The sequence below is a fragment of the Chlorella variabilis genome (genome assembly GCF_000147415.1).
Source record: "Chlorella variabilis unplaced genomic scaffold CHLNCscaffold_44, whole genome shotgun sequence".
NCBI classification, from domain to species: domain Eukaryota; kingdom Viridiplantae; phylum Chlorophyta; class Trebouxiophyceae; order Chlorellales; family Chlorellaceae; genus Chlorella; species Chlorella variabilis.
Window position 1 is genome coordinate 22,967 of NW_005435045.1, and position 16,299 is coordinate 39,265.

Consider the following 16,299-nt stretch of genomic DNA (forward strand, 5'->3'; position numbering starts at 1 on the left):
CTGGCTGGCTGGCGGCGGGCTGGCGGGCTGGCGTGCGTGCGGCCGGGCGATGGGCATGGCGGCGGCAGCAGCGGCGGCGGCGGCAGCGGCGGCGGCGGCAGCGGCGGCGGCGGCGGCAGGCAGTGTAGGCGGCGCAGGCGTGGGCTGGGCAGGGGCAGCAGCAACAGGGGCGGCAACGACTTCAGCTGAGGGCGGCGGGAGGGGAGCCGCTCGCCACCAGCGAGAGGTCGCAGCCCGCCCCACCTGGCGCGCTGGGGGCTCCTCCGCGCGCTGCTGGCGCAGCTCATGGAGGTATTGTAGCTCCCCAGGTGAGCGCCAGAGGTCAATGCTGACCTCTGGTGCTGCCCACGAAAGGCGGCGGCGGGCACCCATCAGGGCGCCGCACAGGGCAGGAGTCAGTCGCAGGTGGCATTCGCTGCGCCCGTCCCCACGCACCCGAATCTCAACGCAGGTCACAGGCACACAGTCAGGCACTGGCAGGTGAAGGCTGGCCCGGCAAAACAAAACGAAGGCTGCGACTGCGGCCCCCAGGCCCCCACCGGCCTCCAGAGCGAGCCCCTTGACCACGATATGGGGGAAATCGGGCCGCAGGGATGCCCGGGAGGCCGGGTTGCTGATCGGCTGCTGGCTGCGCTGCCCAAGGCTGGCTCCCTCGCTGCTTGACATGCTGATGGGTGGGTGGGTGAGTGTGGAGGGTGGGGGTGTGGGGGTGATCGGCGCGAGGCCGGCGCGATGGCTCTCTGTGAGCGGACGGGTGGGCTACTGTTGGCTATAATAGGCTATAATAGGCTATGAGGAAGCAGATGAGCAGTTGGCAGTGGTGAACATCCGCCCCTTCAAGCGCAGCAACGACTTGCTTCTGCCCGACAAGAAGTGCATTCCAATGGAAGTGGGCAGGCCAGAGCTGTGGGCATCTGGGGGGTTCTCACCAGCCTGGTACGATGCGCTGGCAGCTGCATTTCATTCATTCATTCAGCACACAGCCCGGCCGCCTCTTGCTCGAGGGCGGCCCACTTTGGCCTGGGCAGCCCGGGCCGCCCTCCCCCCCGGGCGCATGTTCGGTGTTGGAGGGGTGCGCCCAGCGATAGGGGGCCCCTGAAGGCATGCGCCGAGGCCGGGAAGCGTGGTTCGGCGCTGCTGCACGCTTGGCGACTTGAACAGAACCGCGTGCCGCCGAGCTGCGGCCGCAGTTTCCGGCCCACAGTCTACGGCCGCAGCCACGGGACTCGGCGGCACGGCGTTTGGGCCCAAGCTTGCTGCCGCCGCCGCCGCCGTGCCCGGGGGGCAGCGCGGCGGCGGCGGCGGCACGCTGCGACGCCCCCGAGCCACCGAGCTGCGGCCGTAGCTTCCTGCCAGAAGCCCACGGCCACAGCCACGGGACTCGGCGGCACGGCGTTTCGGTCCACGGCTTGCTGCCGCCGCCGTCGCAGGGGTGCTGCCTGCGGCGGCGGCGGCACGGCGTTTGGGTCCACGGCTTGCTGCCGCTGCCGCCGCCGCAGGGGTGCTGCCTGCGGCGGCGGCGGTAGCGCACGTGGCAACCCCCCGCGCTTCCTTGCCTCCCATCCACCGGACCCCGTCCTGCGCTTCACTTTGTTTCGGGAGGGGCTGCTCACTGCTCATTGCTCATTGCTCATCGCACACTGCTCAACGCTCATTGCCCTATATCCCACCCAGCCGCAGGACTCCACTGCCGCCCGCGCCCCGCCCCATCTGGCCGCTTGCGCGCCCCATCCCCCCTCGATGGGGCCCGCCCACACCGGGGCCTCCCCCCTCCCGCCCACTGCTTTCTCAACGGCCCCGAGCCGGGGCTGCCCTCATTGCATACATAGTGCGCCTTTCCCTGCTTTTCTAGTGACCTAGCGTTCCGCACTGCCGTTTGGCCAGCCCATGCTCCCGTACCGTTGCGTTTCTCCCCAATGCGCCATGCCACTTTGCCAGTCATACACACGTTTCGATGCGTGCCCTGTCAGCTGCTTGCGTTGCATGTCGCCTTGCTCCACCCCTGTTTTATTGCTTTCTCTGCTTTCGCCCGGTTCCCGTCCCGTTTCGGCGGGGAGTCTATGTTGCAAGCTAGTTCTTGCTTTACCAGACTTTAAGCCCACACAAGCAAGCTGCGGGGCGCTCCGATTGCAAACCAATGTAAAGGTAAAGGTAAAGGTGGGGAAGAGCCTCCACAGGCTTAACTTCCCGGTTTTAACGTCTAGCTTTAGACCATTAGACAATGTTGCACCTGGGCATGCTGATTTCACTTGCTGATGCTACTGTAGGTCTTTCGATCCCCAGGAGAAGTTTGCCCTGCCCAGACCGCATGGTGCAGCTGTTCAAGTTTTTGTCGGACAAGGGTTTGCATGCAGATGCATTCGACTCGGAGAACCGCGAGGATGGTGTGATGGTTGGCCTGGCTGCTGCGGCGACGCCACTTCGCGAGCTGGTGGGTTCCTGTCACACAACTGCTTTGTTCGGCTATTTTTGCTTTAGTTGGAGTCCTCAGCATCCTCAGTAAATCAATCATGAAGCTGCTTGCAGCGTGGCCTCCGCAGTGCCCCAGGATCCGCCGCAGAAAAAACGTGGAGCGGCATGGTGGCAGGTCTGCGCAGCATGTTGGCACTCAGTCACAGACTGCTGGAGAGCGAAGCTGGCGCTGACTTTAGGAAGCGTCTGGACAAGGTGCGAGCGATTGTCAAGTGCTATAGACTGATGGGGGGCCCTGGCCCACTGAGTGAGCCAGCTACGCATCCGCCCCAACTTCATTCTGTGAAGGTGCTCGAGATGGCACGAGATGCGGATGAGCCCAAACTGACTGCAGAGCAGTACATTGCCCAGCAGCTGGTATGTTGCTTTGAGCTTTGCACCTGCCCAGTCTTTTCAGGCTTCATGGACAAGTTGCCTAGGCTGCATGACCTGATTCTGACTGCAAGCATCCTTGCCTTTCGTCTGGCTTCAGGAGGCAGACACTTGGTATTCGCCTGCCAGTATCCAGATCCTGCACATCATCGCCCGCGAGCTGCGCCAGCGACAGCGCCGGGCGGTGGAGCAGGGGCAGGAATTTGCAAAACTAGAAGAGGTGTGCCTTACGGCACTGAACGACACAGGTGGGCAACGTTGGATGCTGCGCCTATCAACGCCTCATCTGAGCATACCGCCTGCCTACCTGCAGCAGCCTGCCTGCCCTTGCTGCTGCTGCAGAGGTGGTGCTGTGGAGCATTGACCAGGAAGAGAAAGAGGTGAAGGTGGACAAAGGCTGGCGCGAGAAGAAGAAGAAGCTATGGCGCGCGTATTGCATGACTCCTGCCGATCCAGGCCCTTCTGGCGGTAAGTTGCGGCAGCTGCAGTTGCTGGTCTGGTTTGGTTTCTTAACTAGATGCGCTTGCTGATGAAACTGCACATCACTGCCATTCATGCTGCTTTGGTGCAGAGTGGAGCTTCCAGGGCAGCCCGCTGCACGTGATTCTCGCGTACTACACGCCCAAGCACCCTGTGCTGGTGCCGCTGCACTATAAAAACCTCAAGGCTGAGGCAGAAGCGGAGGCCAAGTCCAAGGCCAACGCCGATGCGGCAGCTCTGGACGAGGCGCTGGCAGAAGCGGAGGCCAAGTCCATGGCCGATGCCGATGAGGCAGCTCTGGACGAGGTGCTGGCGCTTGCTGAAGACGAGGCCGGCCCAAGCAACAGACGCGCGACTCGGAGCCGCAAGCACAGCAGCGTAAACGACGGGGAGACGGCTGCCAAGCGCCGCCGAACCGTTTCCGTCAGCATTGGCCAGACCTCAGCAGGGCAGCAGGAGCAGGCCGCTGCACATGACGAGACTTCTCAGATGCGGAGGCAGCTGGCTGAGCTTCTGGTGGATTTCAAAAACACGTGCCGCGACTGATCAGGCGCAAAGGCTGAGGAACATCAACTCATATCACCTTGTAACATACTGCCAGGAACAGCAATAGTAGAAAATGAAAGTGGGGCGGCAGTGCACACTGTCCAGTTTCAATCCTGCCACCTGCTGCGCTTGGTTTGGGGTGACATGGCCCGCTGACCGCCGCCATGTTGCTGTCTGTCAGGTGCTGGTGGCTGATGGGGCCGTGTGCCGTGGGCCAATGTCTGCACCAGCCGGGGCAGGGGCAGGGGTGCAAGGGAGGCGGGGGAGGCAGGGTTTCCAGAAAGAGGCGGCAGCCACATGATGAGCAGAGCGCATCCGAGCAGCTGCCGACTCAGCACGGGGGCAGCAGGCGTGATGCTGCCGTCGCCGCCAGCGCAGCTGTCGCCAGGCTGGCCGCCACATTCACGCCCGTGTTGCTGAGCACATCGCGGCCGCTGACGTGGCGCACCGCTGCAGCGGCCGGCGTGCCCGCCGCGGGCATGCCAGACACCACCTTGCCGCTGCGCTCGTCGACGCCGCTGAACTGCAGCGTGGCACCTAGCAGGCTGTCCAGCAGTGAGCCGCCCACGCCCGCTGCCACAGCCAGCGGCACCAGCCGCCAGTCTGCCGCCGCACCAGTCTGGCAAGCGCCGGGCCCAGATGCAGCACTGTTGTTGCCGGCGCCAGCAGCCAGGGCGGCCGACAGCCCCGCGGCAGCCACGTAGCAGGCGCCCATGAGCAGGCCGCCTGCTGCTGCTGCCGCCGTGCCCAGCGAGGACACGCCGCCATTGGTGCCAGGCGGCACCACACTCCCAGTGGTGATCAGGCGTGGCGGACAGCTGCTGGCGATGCCCAGCTCGCTGCTCCATGTGTCAGCGCAGCAGCAGGCGTAGAACGCAACAAAGGCCCAGGCTGTCAGCTGTGCCGCCGCCGGCGAGCCGGGGCCGCCATCCGCCCGCAGCCAGGCGGTGGCGACGGCCAGGCAACCGCCAAGCGCGCTGTTGGCCAGGACCTGGGCGGCGCCCCGCTGGCCGCCAGCCATGTGCCCTGCCTCCAGCCGCGCCTTGAGCTCAGACCGCCAACGAGTCAGCTTAGAGCTAGTCAAGTAGAAGACGATCAGCGTCACGCCAAACTCCAGCCCCAGAGGCGAGGTGCAGGGTGCCGACCACGAGAGCAGCGGCAGCGCCTGCGGACGGCGGGAGCGCGGCGCCTGTTGCCATTCGGCATGCTTCTGCTGTTTGCAATGACCTTGGTGCAGCCCCGTGATCTAAGGTGGGCGCGCACCGCCCGATCGCGCACCTGAGGCGGACAGAGACTTCTTCTTGAGGCCTCGCCGAGCCATCACGGCTGCTGTACACACAGCCGCGACCAATCGCAACATGTTGCAAGCTGGAGATGGAACGGGGAACGAGTCGGAAAACATGAGAGAGGCAGGGATGACTGGCATGCGCAGGGCGCCGGCGCATGAGCTGACAGCTGTTTCAGCTCCCGAGCCAGCTCCCCTATCTCTAGTGTATTTACAGATGAATGGAGCTCCAACTCTGATTAAAAATGCATCCACAGCAATGAAATCTCTCCCCTTCTCAGCTGCCGGCGTGTATGGCCTCACAGCTTGAGGTGGGGTGTGTTCAGCCCGGCCAGCGGGTGTGTGTAGCCCTGCAGGACCAGGCGGCAGCCACACACTGACGACTCTCAGGCTTCTCAGCCTGAAACAACAGCCCCCCTCAACCCGGCAGCATCCACCATCCGACGCCGTCCTGTACCGCAACAATACATGTTGCACATGCTGCGGCTGTGCAACAGCGCACCTGGCGGAAGTCGTGATAGTACAGGATCATGGCCAGCGGCTGCCCCACAAAGCAGAAGGACACCCAGAAGATGATGTTGCCCACGCGGTCGCTCCGCAGCCGCCCCTTGAGCCACTCCGTCACTATCATCAGCGGCACCTGCGCATGCACGGTTGGCGGGGCGGCTGGTGGTGGCGGAGGTGGGGAGGCAAGGTCGGCGCATGCGGCTTCATGGCTGCAGCTGGCTGGTGCGGTTTCACAACTCTGGCTGGCCAAGGACAGAGCCCAGCAGCGGGAAGCTTCCAAGCATCCCAGCGCCTGGCGGCGGGCTGCAGCGGGGAGCGGAGCCACCCACCCACCTGCATCATGAGGCCCCAAAAGGCCCACAGCCGCAGCATGTGCAGCGGCACGCCCACCAGCACCTCGTGGAACACGGCGCTCACAAAGAACACCATGAGGCCTGCGGGGGGCAAGAACGCAGGAGAGGGCAAGCCATGCTAGCATATCGGCACTGCAGCAGGAGGGGGTGCCCGAACTCCACCCCGCTGCCTCGTCCCCGGGGCATGCAGGCTACCCCAGGGCTGCACTGCCTCGCGGCCCAGCGCCCGCCCGCGGTCCCCTGCCCCCGCCCAACCAACCTGCGTGGAACTTGGGCACCCCGTGGCGGATGAGCGGGAAGTAGACGTGTCGCAGCATCCACTTGTGCACCGGCTGGTTCCACAGCCGCCAGTACTCGCCCACGGTGGTGGCATTCCACCACTCCTGCGCCAGGCAGGCAGGCCGGGCGGGTGAGACGCAGGCAGGCAGGCAGGCAGGCAGGCGGGCAGGCGGGCAGGCAGGCAGGCAGGCAGATCTGCCTGGCAGCGGTGCATCCGTGGGAGGCAGGGACAGGCGGCCAGGAGGCACCCTGGCAAGCACTGCTCCCGAGCAAGCCCCTTGCCCGCCACGCGCACAGCATCACCACTCGTGCACACAACAACAGACACTCGTGCACACAACCACACAGCCCGCACACCCCCACAGCCTGCACCTTGTAGAACTCGCGGTCCCCGAAGCGCAGCAGCTCTGCGATGATGTTGAGCCACAGGTCGAAGAGCGTGTAGAACATGGCCAGCCACCAGTAGAGGGTGGGGATGGACAGCTTGAGGATGCGCTCCAGCATGCGCAGCCAGTCCTGCGCGGGCGCGGGGGCCAGGCAAGCGAGGTCGGAGGCGGCGAGGAAAGCAGCAAGGGGGCGGCAGGATGCGGTGCATTGGCAGGGCCATCGCACGGAGCATGCCGCCTGGCCAGGGCAGCCAGGCACGGCGCTGAGCTCGAGCAGGCCGCGCACCATCTCCCTCAGCGGCCGCATGCTGTTGTCGATGGTGGGCTGGATGTACTGCTCGATGCTGAACAGCATCAGGCCCAGGCCCCCCGTCAGCATCAGCAGCTTCTTGGCCATCCACCGTGCCCGGAACCGCTTGCTGCAGCAGGAGGAGGGCGGGGCGGGAGCAGCAGGGCGGAGCAGGGGGTGGGCACACAGAGGCTGGGCGGGGGGGACGCAGGCCACCACATCTGCTCCCTGCCGCCGCCATACAGCCCCAGCCTCAGCTGCGCCTGCCTCCCTTCTGCCCCTCCCGCATCTGCCCCTCCCGCATCTGCCCGCCCCGCACCTGCGCGGGTAGGTGAGCTGGTAGCACAGCGTGGGCGCCAGCAGGAAGTATGCCAGGTTGGCGGCCACGATGTTCTCGGGGTACCGCAGCTCCTCCTCCACGCCCTCCGGCACCACCCCGCTGCCGCGCTCCCCGGGGCACACCTCGCCCCGCCGCCGCGCCGTCCTGCAGGCGGGCGGGTGGGATGTTGGAGAACCAGGTGGATGGCGGAGCTTATGAAACACGGTTGCCTCCTGCACCCTGGCTGGGGTCCGGCATGCCTGCCTGCCACCTCCACCACCACCCTCGAGCCCACCCACCTCCCATCGGCACTCCACCACCCCGCACACACACGCACAGCCCACACGGCCCACCTGTAGTCCCAGTTGACGTGCGCATACGACACCAGCTTGAGCCACAGCACGATTGTGGCCATGGTGAGCGCAAAGCCGGGCAGCAGCTCGGCGCGGGTGTGCAGGATGATGGCGCAGGGGGCCAGCAGCGCGGCGCTGGTGTTGAGCAGGTTGAGCAGGAACACCAGGTGCTCTGCGGCGCGCGGGGGCGGTGGGGCAAGGGGCGTGCGCAGGTGGTGGGCACGGGCGGTACCGCACACGCACAGACAGACGGCGCAGCGTGTGGAAGCAGCTGGGGGATGGCAGGTGTGCTCAGCGCAACCCAAACCCAGGGTTAGCCTGGGCTTCAACGTTGAACGGGACCCAGGGCTGAGGCCCACCTGTGGCGCTGGCCCTCCGCGCCGCCGCCCGCTTCATCTCGGTGTAGCCAACCTCTCGCTTGCGGCTGGCCGCCACCGAGCGCTGCTCCATGCCCAGCAGCCGCACCGCAAAGCGCTCGATGCCCAGCGCGCACAGCGCGAAGCAGGCCAGCAGCGGCCAGCACAGCAGCAGCGGCAGGTTGCCTGCAGGGCGGACGGCGCGCCGTGGGCAGGGGCAGGGTGGACGCCGGCAGCCGCGGCCTGGAGCCACGAGCCATCGCCAGCTGCCGGAGGGGCACCAGGTGTGAGCAGCTGCGACAGGGGCGGCGCTGCTTCTCCTGAACTTTGAAAAACAGGAAGGCCCTGCTGCTCACCCGAGGGCGTGAGCGCGGTGCGCAGGAATGTGAGCGGGTTGAACCTCAGCCTATACTTGATCATGTTCTCCAGGATGAGGCGGAAGTTGGTGGCGGCCAGGATGAGGAAGACCAGGGTGATGACGCCTGGGTGGGGGTGGGGTGGGAGAGAGGGGAGGGGAGGAGGAGGGTGGGAGAAGAGGAGGGAGGTTAAGGTGGGGTGCGTGTGGTGTGGCATATGGTGGGTGATGGGGCGTGGGGTGGGGCGTGATTGAGAGTTCAAGGGGGGACGGGTGAGCGGCGGCGGCACTCGAGGCACACGGGCTGGCGGCCGCATCTTTCAAAGGCGCAAGACGCAGCGCGCAGCGTGCAGCAGGCCTCTGTCCCGCCTGCATGCTGTGGCCAGACACCCAAGAACACAGCTGGGGTGTCCCACCACCACCCGCCGTCGGGGCGCAAAGGGCGGCCACCAGGGCGGACAAAGGTGGGATTCAACAGCTGTGTGTGGGCGCCCGGCGACAGCATGCGGGCCGGGTCGGGGCTGCTGCGGGCGGCATGCACATGCAAAGCGGCTGCGCCGCCCAGCGGCAGGAGGCAGCCCTACCCCGCTGGTCCAGCAGGCGAATGCGTTCCGAGGAGAGCAGGGAGGCGCGCGGGGCGCAGCACACCGGCGCCGACGCGCGCATCGTCTCCCGCACCACCGCCCCGCTGCGCTGCCTGCGCAGCTTGGGCGCGTGGGCGCGTCCCACGTCTGCAGGAGAGGGGAGGCAGGCAAGCGCACAGGGACGAGGGCTGGTGCTGAGGAACGGCCTTGTGTCTCGGGGGATCCTCAACTTGGATGAACAGCCACCCAGCCAGCCAAGCACGCAGCAGCTGGGTCCCCTCCCCCTCACCCGACTGGTCAGATGTGTAGCCCTGGTGCTGGTGCTGGTGCTGCTGCTGCTGGCGCTGGTGCGAGGCCTGCGGGGGCGGTGTGGCGCCGCTGTCCGCCTCCTGGCCGCCCCCGGCGGGCCCCAGGTGCGGCGAGCTGAAGGGCACGCGGCCGCGGTAGGTCGCCGCGTCGCTGTCTGACAGCTGGCTGGCGGTGGGGCTGGCGCCCTGGTGCGGGTGGCTCTGCTGCGACCCCTGGCTGAAGCTCTCGTCCATGCGCTGCGGGACGCGAGTATTGGTGGGGGTGAGGGCGCCGCATACATGGTGGGGCATGCAGGCGGCCAGGAAACTCCGTGCCCGCGCCGCCGCAGGTTTCCACTGAAGCAGTTGCTGGCAGGCAACCTCCCCGACGCACACCCCGCACAGCAGCAACCGTCACACACCACCTTGGCTTGTCGCCCACCTTGACAGCGCACCCGGCGCGCTCCAGCGCCTCAATCCACGAGTTGTACTCAGACTGGACCTCCGTGCTCAAGCGGATGAGGCTCACACCCTGCGGCAGGGACGATAGCCCCAGTGAGCAGGCGTCCAAGCAGCAGCTGGTGTGGACTGCCCGCTCCCGACAGGAGGCTGGTGCTCCCGGTAGATGCCTCGCCTGCTTATCCACAATCTTCCAGGTCCAGTGGCGCCGCCGCTTGAGCCCCTCCAGCTCCACGGCGGCGCCGGCGCCCAGGTCGATGCGGCCGCGGGGCGGGAACTGCACGTCGCGCTCGCTCTTGAAGTAGGTGAGGGTGGAGCCCTTGAGGATCACATACCTGCGGCCGGGAGGGGAAGCCAGGAGCAGGGGTGAGAGGCGGGGGCGAACCAGGCACGCCGCAAGGCCCCCAGGCATAGCTTCAGATGCCTGTCAATGGCAGCGGTGGTGCAGAGATGGCGCCAGGCATGGCGACGCGGAATGGAGGGTAGCTGAGCGCGCACCGCAGCTCCCAGGTGGGCGCCCACAGCGAGGCGGTGGCGTGGCCGCGGTACTTGAACAGGTAGCTGCTCTTGGTGGCGCCCTGCTCAGCCTGCTCCGCCAGCTGCAGGCGCGGCGGGCAAGGAGAGGTGTGCCGGCGTCGGCCAACGTACTGCAGAAACCCGAGGCCGGGATGCGAGCAGGCATGGCCTGCTGCAGGGCTGCAGCCCAGAATGTTGCCCCCTATTCGCTGCACACTGACAAGGTGGGTGGAGCAGCAGGCTAGCGCTCACCAGGTCGCGCAGGCGCTGGTTCTCACGCTCCAGTGCCACCACTTGCTCGTCGCCGCCTGCGGCCGCCGCCTCCGCCGCCTTTTGGCGCCTGGTGCGCAGCATAGCTGCCATTGCAGCCGCTCCGAGAGGCTTGTGGCTCACCCCTGTCTCGCACAACCTGCTCTAGGTCTGAAACACACGGGCTCGATCAGGGGACCCGAGCTGTGTCGCCCTCTGCCGGCCGCCACTAATGCCAGAATGGAAGGAGGCCGCTCCCAGCAGGGTTGCGCAGGAAACCGAGGCCCACCAGGCTCTGCACAACACGGCTTGGTCAGCAGTGGTCACAAGGGACCCGCCGGCAATGCCCTTGAGATGCAGATGTTCAGAAACAGCTGCGTATCACGGCTCAGACGACGGTTTATGTGAACTCCAGCTCAGCGTTTTGGACAAGCCGCTCTCCGTGACGTCTTGGGGTCTTTGCCTCGCCTGCACTAGCTCCGATCACTTGATTGCATCCAATTGTGCAGTTTCAGCAGGCCAGGAGCCCGCGGCGTTGAGCTCGGCTCCGCAGTGCCTGCAATCCGCACCCTTTCAACCCCGCTCCTCTCGACAGGCCGATGCAGTCGGGAATCTTGTCGATAGCATGTCTATGATACGCGGCGCTGCGCCAGCGCCCTCAGCCAGTGCTTGGACGCAGCAGCGCTCTAGCTGGCCAAGCCGCTGCCCCCAGCGCAGCCCTAGGACCCCAGGAGAAGGAGTACAGTGCAGCAGCGCAGCGCAGCAGCAGCAGGAGCCGCCCCGAAGTGTTGCCGCCGCTGCCGCCACCGCCGCCCACACCAACGGTGCGCTGCCTGCAGCAGTGGCTCGTGCCAGCTGCATGGGTCTGCTGCAGCACTGTCTCATCCTCCATGTCTGCCTGACACAATCATGCCCTGTCCTGCCCTGTGCGTGCGTGCAGGTGCAGGTGCCAGCATGGAGAGCCACCTGTTCCGCATGCTCAGCCTGCCCGTGGCCGACCCGCGGTCCCCTGGGGCCACCCCGGCCGCCGCCGCCGCCTTGGCCGCCGAGCAGCACGAGCAGCTGCCCTGGGAGCCATCCCTGGTGGTGTTCAGCGGCGGCACCGCCTTCAACAGCGTGGCGGGCCACATGCGGCAGCTGACCACCCGCATCGCGCACGTCCTGCCCGTGTCGGATGATGGGGGCAGCACCGCGGAGATTGTGCGCGTGCTGGGCGGCCCTGCGGTCGGCGACATCCGCAGCCGATGCCTGCGCCTGGCAGGTGGGGAGGGATGGTGGAGGTGTGGGGAGCGGCGATGTTGAGGTTGGGGCCAGGGCGAGGGGCTGGGCTAGCTGCAAGAGCAGACGCACGATGGACGCGCTTGCTGGGCGCCGCGTGCTGCAGACGACAGCGACGAGGAGGCGCGTGCGGTGCGGCGCCTGCTGGCGCACCGACTGCACGGCAAGGACTCGCGCGCGGCCAAGCTGGAGTGGTACTCGATTGTGGAGGGGGAGGACGCGCTGTGGGAGGTGCGTGGGGAGGGAGGGCGACGGGCTGGGTGGGGTGGGGATGCAGGCCTCGGCGCAAGCGAGCACGTCTGGCAGCCTGCAGGATGGTCGCAGCTGCTGGCTGGTGGCCTCTGCCGAATGCCGCGCAGCGGCGTCGCCGTGCGGCACCCCAACAAGCCACCCACTCACCCTCCCGCCATCACCTCCCCACACTGCCCCCCCTGCAGGGCATCAGCGACGCCTACAAGGACATCATCCGCTCCTTCCTGGTCCACTTCCACGCCAACATCATGCGCCAGTCCACCAAGCGATTCGACTACCGCGGCGGCTCGGTCGGCAACTTCTTCTTTGCGGGGGCGCGCATCTTCTTCAGGTGGATGGTGCCAGCGGGCAGCAGGCAGCGCCGGGCTGCTGGGCTGCTGGGCTGCCTGTTGACCAGGGACGCATGCTGTCGTTTGGTCCTGGCCAGCTCATAGGGAGGGCTGACCTCCACCAGGGCAGGCGTCACCTGCCCTGGTAGAGTGTGCCCCACCGTGCCCAGCCCCTTGCTGCCCATGCGACACCCTCCCCAGCCTGGTGCACCCTGCCGCTGCCTACGCAGGTCGCTGGAAGCCGCCATCTTCCTCTTCTCCCGTGTGGCACGCATCCCAGAGGGGTCCCTCGTGCTGCCCGCCATCTGCACAGGTGTGGGTGCCATGGCTGCTGAGAGGGGCTCAGCAACATGTCACGCGCCCGCCACCTGCCCACCCGCTTCCCCGGCCCCAGCCCTACCTGCAGAGGAGCACATCACGTTGGGGGCTGAGCTGCTGGATGGCAGGCTGATCGTGGGGCAGCACCAGATCTCGCACCCAAGCGCCACAGGCGCGCCCTGCTGCTCCTGCCGCAGCCCACCTTGTTGGCAGCCAGCCCACCTTGTTGGCAGCCAGCCGTTGTGCTGTTCTGCCCTCCCTAAATGTTCACAGGTCCCCAGACCAGCTTGCCCCGCCTCTCCTCTCGCTCCCTTCCCCGCCCCGCAGACTCCCCCCGCGAGGTGGACAAGTCGTGCGAGGAGCGGCTGGAGGCGCCCGTCAAGCGCATCTTCTACCTGTCGGCAGGCACGCTGCGCTGCACCGCGCTGCGCCGTGCTGTGCTGCGCTGTGCTGTGCTGTGCCTGTGCTGTGCTGTGCTGTGCGCACAGCGGCGCCTCGCAGCAGCAAAGCTTTGGGTGCGGTTCGCGCGCTGGACGCTGGGTTCACACCTAGATGCCGGGTCGCTGACGCATTTGCGCCTCGCTGGGCTGGCTGGAGGCTCGGGCTCTCACCTTGCGCTCCTGCCCGCGCCCGCCTGCGCCTGCCTGCCTGCTGCGGCGCATGCAGAGGGCGACACGCACGAGCACGAGGTGGCACCTGCGCCCAACCCGCGCGTGCTGGCTGAGCTGGAGCGCGCCGACGCCGTCATCTACGGCATGGGATCGCTCTACACATCCATCGCCCCCTCCCTGGTCCTCAAGGGCGTGGGCGAGTGCATCGCCGCCGCCGCCGTGCCCAAGGTGGGCCTGTGGGAGAGCGGCTGGTGCATGGCCTGATTTGGGTGGTGTTGGCTCCAAGGTCGCCCCAGCTGGGCTGTCCCTGCCTTTTTGTGTTTTCCACCAGCACATCCGCAGCGGCAACCCCTGCCGCCTGTACCTGCGTCCTGCCTCCGCCGCAGATCTTCATGCTCAACGGCGCGCTTGACCGCGAGACGTCGTGCTGCCCCCAGCACAGCGGCCCCATGACGGCGGCAGACATGGTGCAGGCCACGGCAGGTGGGGCGGGGGCGCCAGGGCTGGCATCACAGCCGCAGGCGCCTGGCCGTGCCACGGCTGACGTTGCCTTCCTTCTTTGTGTTTTGGGTCCGTCCATCCTTGCTCATTCGTGACTTCGCTGGCTTCCTCGCTCACTAGCTCACTGTTCCTGGCCCCACCCCCCGCACAGACGCGCTGAACCGGCGAGCATCTAAGCGCACGCACCGGCTGGGCTTCCCGCCCTCCGTCTACGTCACCGCGGTGCTTGTGCCGGCCGGCAGCCCCATCGCGGTGGACTGCGCCAGCCTGGAGCGGCTGGGGGTGCGCCAGATTGTGGAGGTGCCCTCGGTGCCCAGCCCCGACGGCCGCGGCGTGCACTACGACCCTGATGCGCTGGTGGCGGCTGTCGCCACCGTGGTGGCGCGCCACCGCGAGCAGCAGCAGCGGCAGCAGCAGGCGCAGCAGGCGGCGCGGTCCCCGGGGGCGGTGCCGCCGCTTCGGCGCCGCAACTCGATCTAGGCGTCGGCGGGTGTCCAAGGGTGGCGGCCAGGTGACGCGACGTGCCCCCGCCAAGCTGCCCAGCAGCTCAGCACTTTTTCACATGTAGCTTCAGACATGTTTTCCATATCCCTATTCCTTATTTTTCTGTGTGCCTTTTGTTCGCCTTTTGAATGCATCCACTCGTGCTTGCACGCCCGTACCGCAAAACTGCCGAACTGCTCTGTTGGGCTCTGTGACCACCTCTGTCGTTCCATAGCATGATGTCAATCGTTCCAGCCATCCTGATAGGTAATCAGCTTCCCTGAGAGCTTGCCCTGCACAGGAAAGGAAGTGAGATGAGGTGCATTTTGGCGGCACCACCGCTGCGGTGGCGGGAGGAAAGTCACCACCTTGATGAAACTCCGTGGTGGCGCCGCTGCTCCTTGTAGGCATTCCTGCTGACACTGCACACGTGTGTGCAAGAATTGAACACGGCGGCAGCAGATTTAAGACGACAAACTTGCTGAAGTGCTGCAGCGGTAAGTTTTGGCTCTGGGCTCGCGCGATTTGTGTAAATTGATGGCACTGGATGCAGCCATCAAATTAGCTATTACCCGGGCGGCATCGCCGCAACGCAGCTTGCAAAACTTTGCAAGTTGCCCTGTTTCTCTGTCTCCAAGCTGCTGCTGCAGGCTGCTGCTGCAGCCATGGAAGCAGCAGATGGGCTTGCGGCAGGGTCGCCAACAGCGGCGGCGCGGCCGCCGCCGGTCTCGCCGGCAGCACAAGGCGGCTTCCACTCTCCCGTCCCCAGCTCGCCGCCCTTTGTCCTCACTGGGAGCCATCAGCGGCGCAACGAGTGGCTAGACCTGGGCACGCTCGGGGGCGGGTCAGCGGGCTTAACCCCCAAGGCAGTCCCGGCCTTAAGCTTGAGCGGCGGAGACCTGGCGGCTGCATCGGCAGACATTCATATCGAGTATGCCCTCGCCTCTGAGCATGACTGGGACCAGCAGCAGCAGCAGCAGCAGCAGCAACAGCAGCAGCAGCAGCAGCAACAGCAGCAGCAGCAACAGCAGGACCAGGAGCAACAGCAGCAGCAGCAGCATGAAGGTGCAGCGCAAGGGCTGGGAGGGCGGCCCACGCATGAGGGCGGCGAGGCGGCGCCCATGGATGCGCCACCCGCGCAGCCGGCGCAGCCCGCCCCCGCGGCCATCGCCGCCGCTGCTGTGGATGCGGCGGCAGGGGCGCTGGCGCAGGCGCAGGCGCAGCTGGCTGAAACCACGGCGCGGGTGGAGTCCGTCCCCGGTGCAGCGGCAGAGCCGGCGACGGCGTCGGCAGCCACCGCGGCCGCGCCGCTTCCGCCACCTGCCGCGGCAATGGCAGTCGCTCCGGTGCCCCCGCAGCCGCTGCACTTTGTGAATTACAGGTCCGCTGCCCGCTCGTGTCGCAGGGCCGCGCTTTGGTCGCCTTGCCATCGAGGGCGCTCACGCGCACGGCCCTGCCGAGCCGCTGCCGCCAGCTGTGCGGCCTGCCGGCCCGTCTGCGCATCCAGGCCGGCTTGGCCGCCTGCCAGCTGCGTGGTTGGTTCCTCCTGCCGCCTGATCCAATCCGCCCTGCCTCTCTGCCACTGCCTACCGCAGGGTAGAAAAGTACCTGCGCACGTGCGACCCGGAGCCGCCGGTGCAGCTGCGCCGCTGGCTGCTGGCGGACAGCCACGGGCGGTGGCACCTGGCGGTGGACACAATCAAGTGGGATGCCGCCAAGCACGAGTACGCATATGCAGCGGTGAGGGGCGCGCCACCCGCAGCTCGCCGCTCTCGCACCCGCCGCCTGCGGAGGGGGGGCACTGCTCTTACCCGGCACCGCCGCTCCGCTGCCTGCGCGCTGCCGCCGCGCTGCCAGGCTTCATGGGCGACCCCTGCCCCCTGCCCCCTCCCAGCCATGATGACGTGGCGCTACTGCGGCTCTCTCCACCCACCTGCGTGCCTGCTCGCCTGGCCGCAGGTCCAGCCCTTCTCAGTGGTGCGCCCGCTGCGCTGCACCAGCATGAAGGATGTTGAGCGGTACCTTGACCAGTTCATACCGCCCTTTGCGCGGCTGCACCCTGGGGAGGGGCCGCCGCCCT

At 66.9% G+C, this 16,299-nt stretch overlaps 4 protein-coding genes across 4 annotated transcripts; 2 read left to right on the forward strand and 2 right to left on the reverse strand.

Moving 5' to 3' along the window:
• Nucleotides 1-2,338: 2,338 nt before the first annotated feature.
• On the forward strand, nucleotides 2,339-3,926 carry CHLNCDRAFT_59456 (expressed protein). The gene is made up of 6 exons (XM_005842741.1): nucleotides 2,339-2,431; nucleotides 2,541-2,667; nucleotides 2,761-2,829; nucleotides 2,945-3,092; nucleotides 3,187-3,312; nucleotides 3,416-3,926. Exons 2-6 carry the CDS (start codon nucleotides 2,578-2,580, stop codon nucleotides 3,868-3,870), a joined length of 888 nt encoding a protein of 295 aa, XP_005842803.1. The 5' UTR covers nucleotides 2,339-2,431; nucleotides 2,541-2,577; the 3' UTR covers nucleotides 3,871-3,926.
• A 275-nt stretch (nucleotides 3,927-4,201) lies between these two features.
• Nucleotides 4,202-4,963, reverse strand: CHLNCDRAFT_28813 (hypothetical protein; the record flags this gene model as incomplete). The annotated part of the gene is made up of 1 exon (XM_005842746.1): nucleotides 4,202-4,963. A coding segment is annotated over one exon (762 nt), but the record flags the coding sequence as incomplete, so codon positions are not given.
• A 610-nt stretch (nucleotides 4,964-5,573) lies between these two features.
• On the reverse strand, nucleotides 5,574-8,570 carry CHLNCDRAFT_28812 (hypothetical protein; the record flags this gene model as incomplete). The annotated part of the gene is made up of 9 exons (XM_005842747.1): nucleotides 5,574-5,795; nucleotides 5,996-6,096; nucleotides 6,275-6,398; nucleotides 6,667-6,810; nucleotides 6,967-7,099; nucleotides 7,289-7,431; nucleotides 7,635-7,811; nucleotides 8,107-8,183; nucleotides 8,354-8,570. 9 exons carry the CDS (start codon nucleotides 8,568-8,570, stop codon nucleotides 5,574-5,576), a joined length of 1,338 nt encoding a protein of 445 aa, XP_005842809.1.
• A 2,951-nt stretch (nucleotides 8,571-11,521) lies between these two features.
• CHLNCDRAFT_8355 (hypothetical protein) lies at nucleotides 11,522-14,039 on the forward strand (the record flags this gene model as incomplete). Its single annotated transcript, XM_005842742.1, has 8 exons — nucleotides 11,522-11,708; nucleotides 11,832-11,956; nucleotides 12,163-12,308; nucleotides 12,537-12,619; nucleotides 12,713-12,829; nucleotides 13,222-13,463; nucleotides 13,622-13,718; nucleotides 13,888-14,039. Coding segments are annotated over 8 exons (1,149 nt in total), but the record flags the coding sequence as incomplete, so codon positions are not given.
• Between the last annotated feature and the right edge of the window lie 2,260 nt (nucleotides 14,040-16,299).

What these genes read in the sequence shown, in the direction of transcription:
- CHLNCDRAFT_59456 (XM_005842741.1), top strand. Translation starts at nt 2,578, where the DNA reads ATGGTGGCAGGTCTGCGCAGCATGTTGGCACTCAGTCACAGACTGCTG. An exon ending in AGTACATTGCCCAGCAGCTG is followed by an intron (nt 2,830 to 2,944) that starts GTATGTTGCTTT and finishes GTCTGGCTTCAG; the next exon opens with GAGGCAGACACTTGGTATTC. An exon ending in CGATCCAGGCCCTTCTGGCG is followed by an intron (nt 3,313 to 3,415) that starts GTAAGTTGCGGC and finishes GCTTTGGTGCAG; the next exon opens with AGTGGAGCTTCCAGGGCAGC.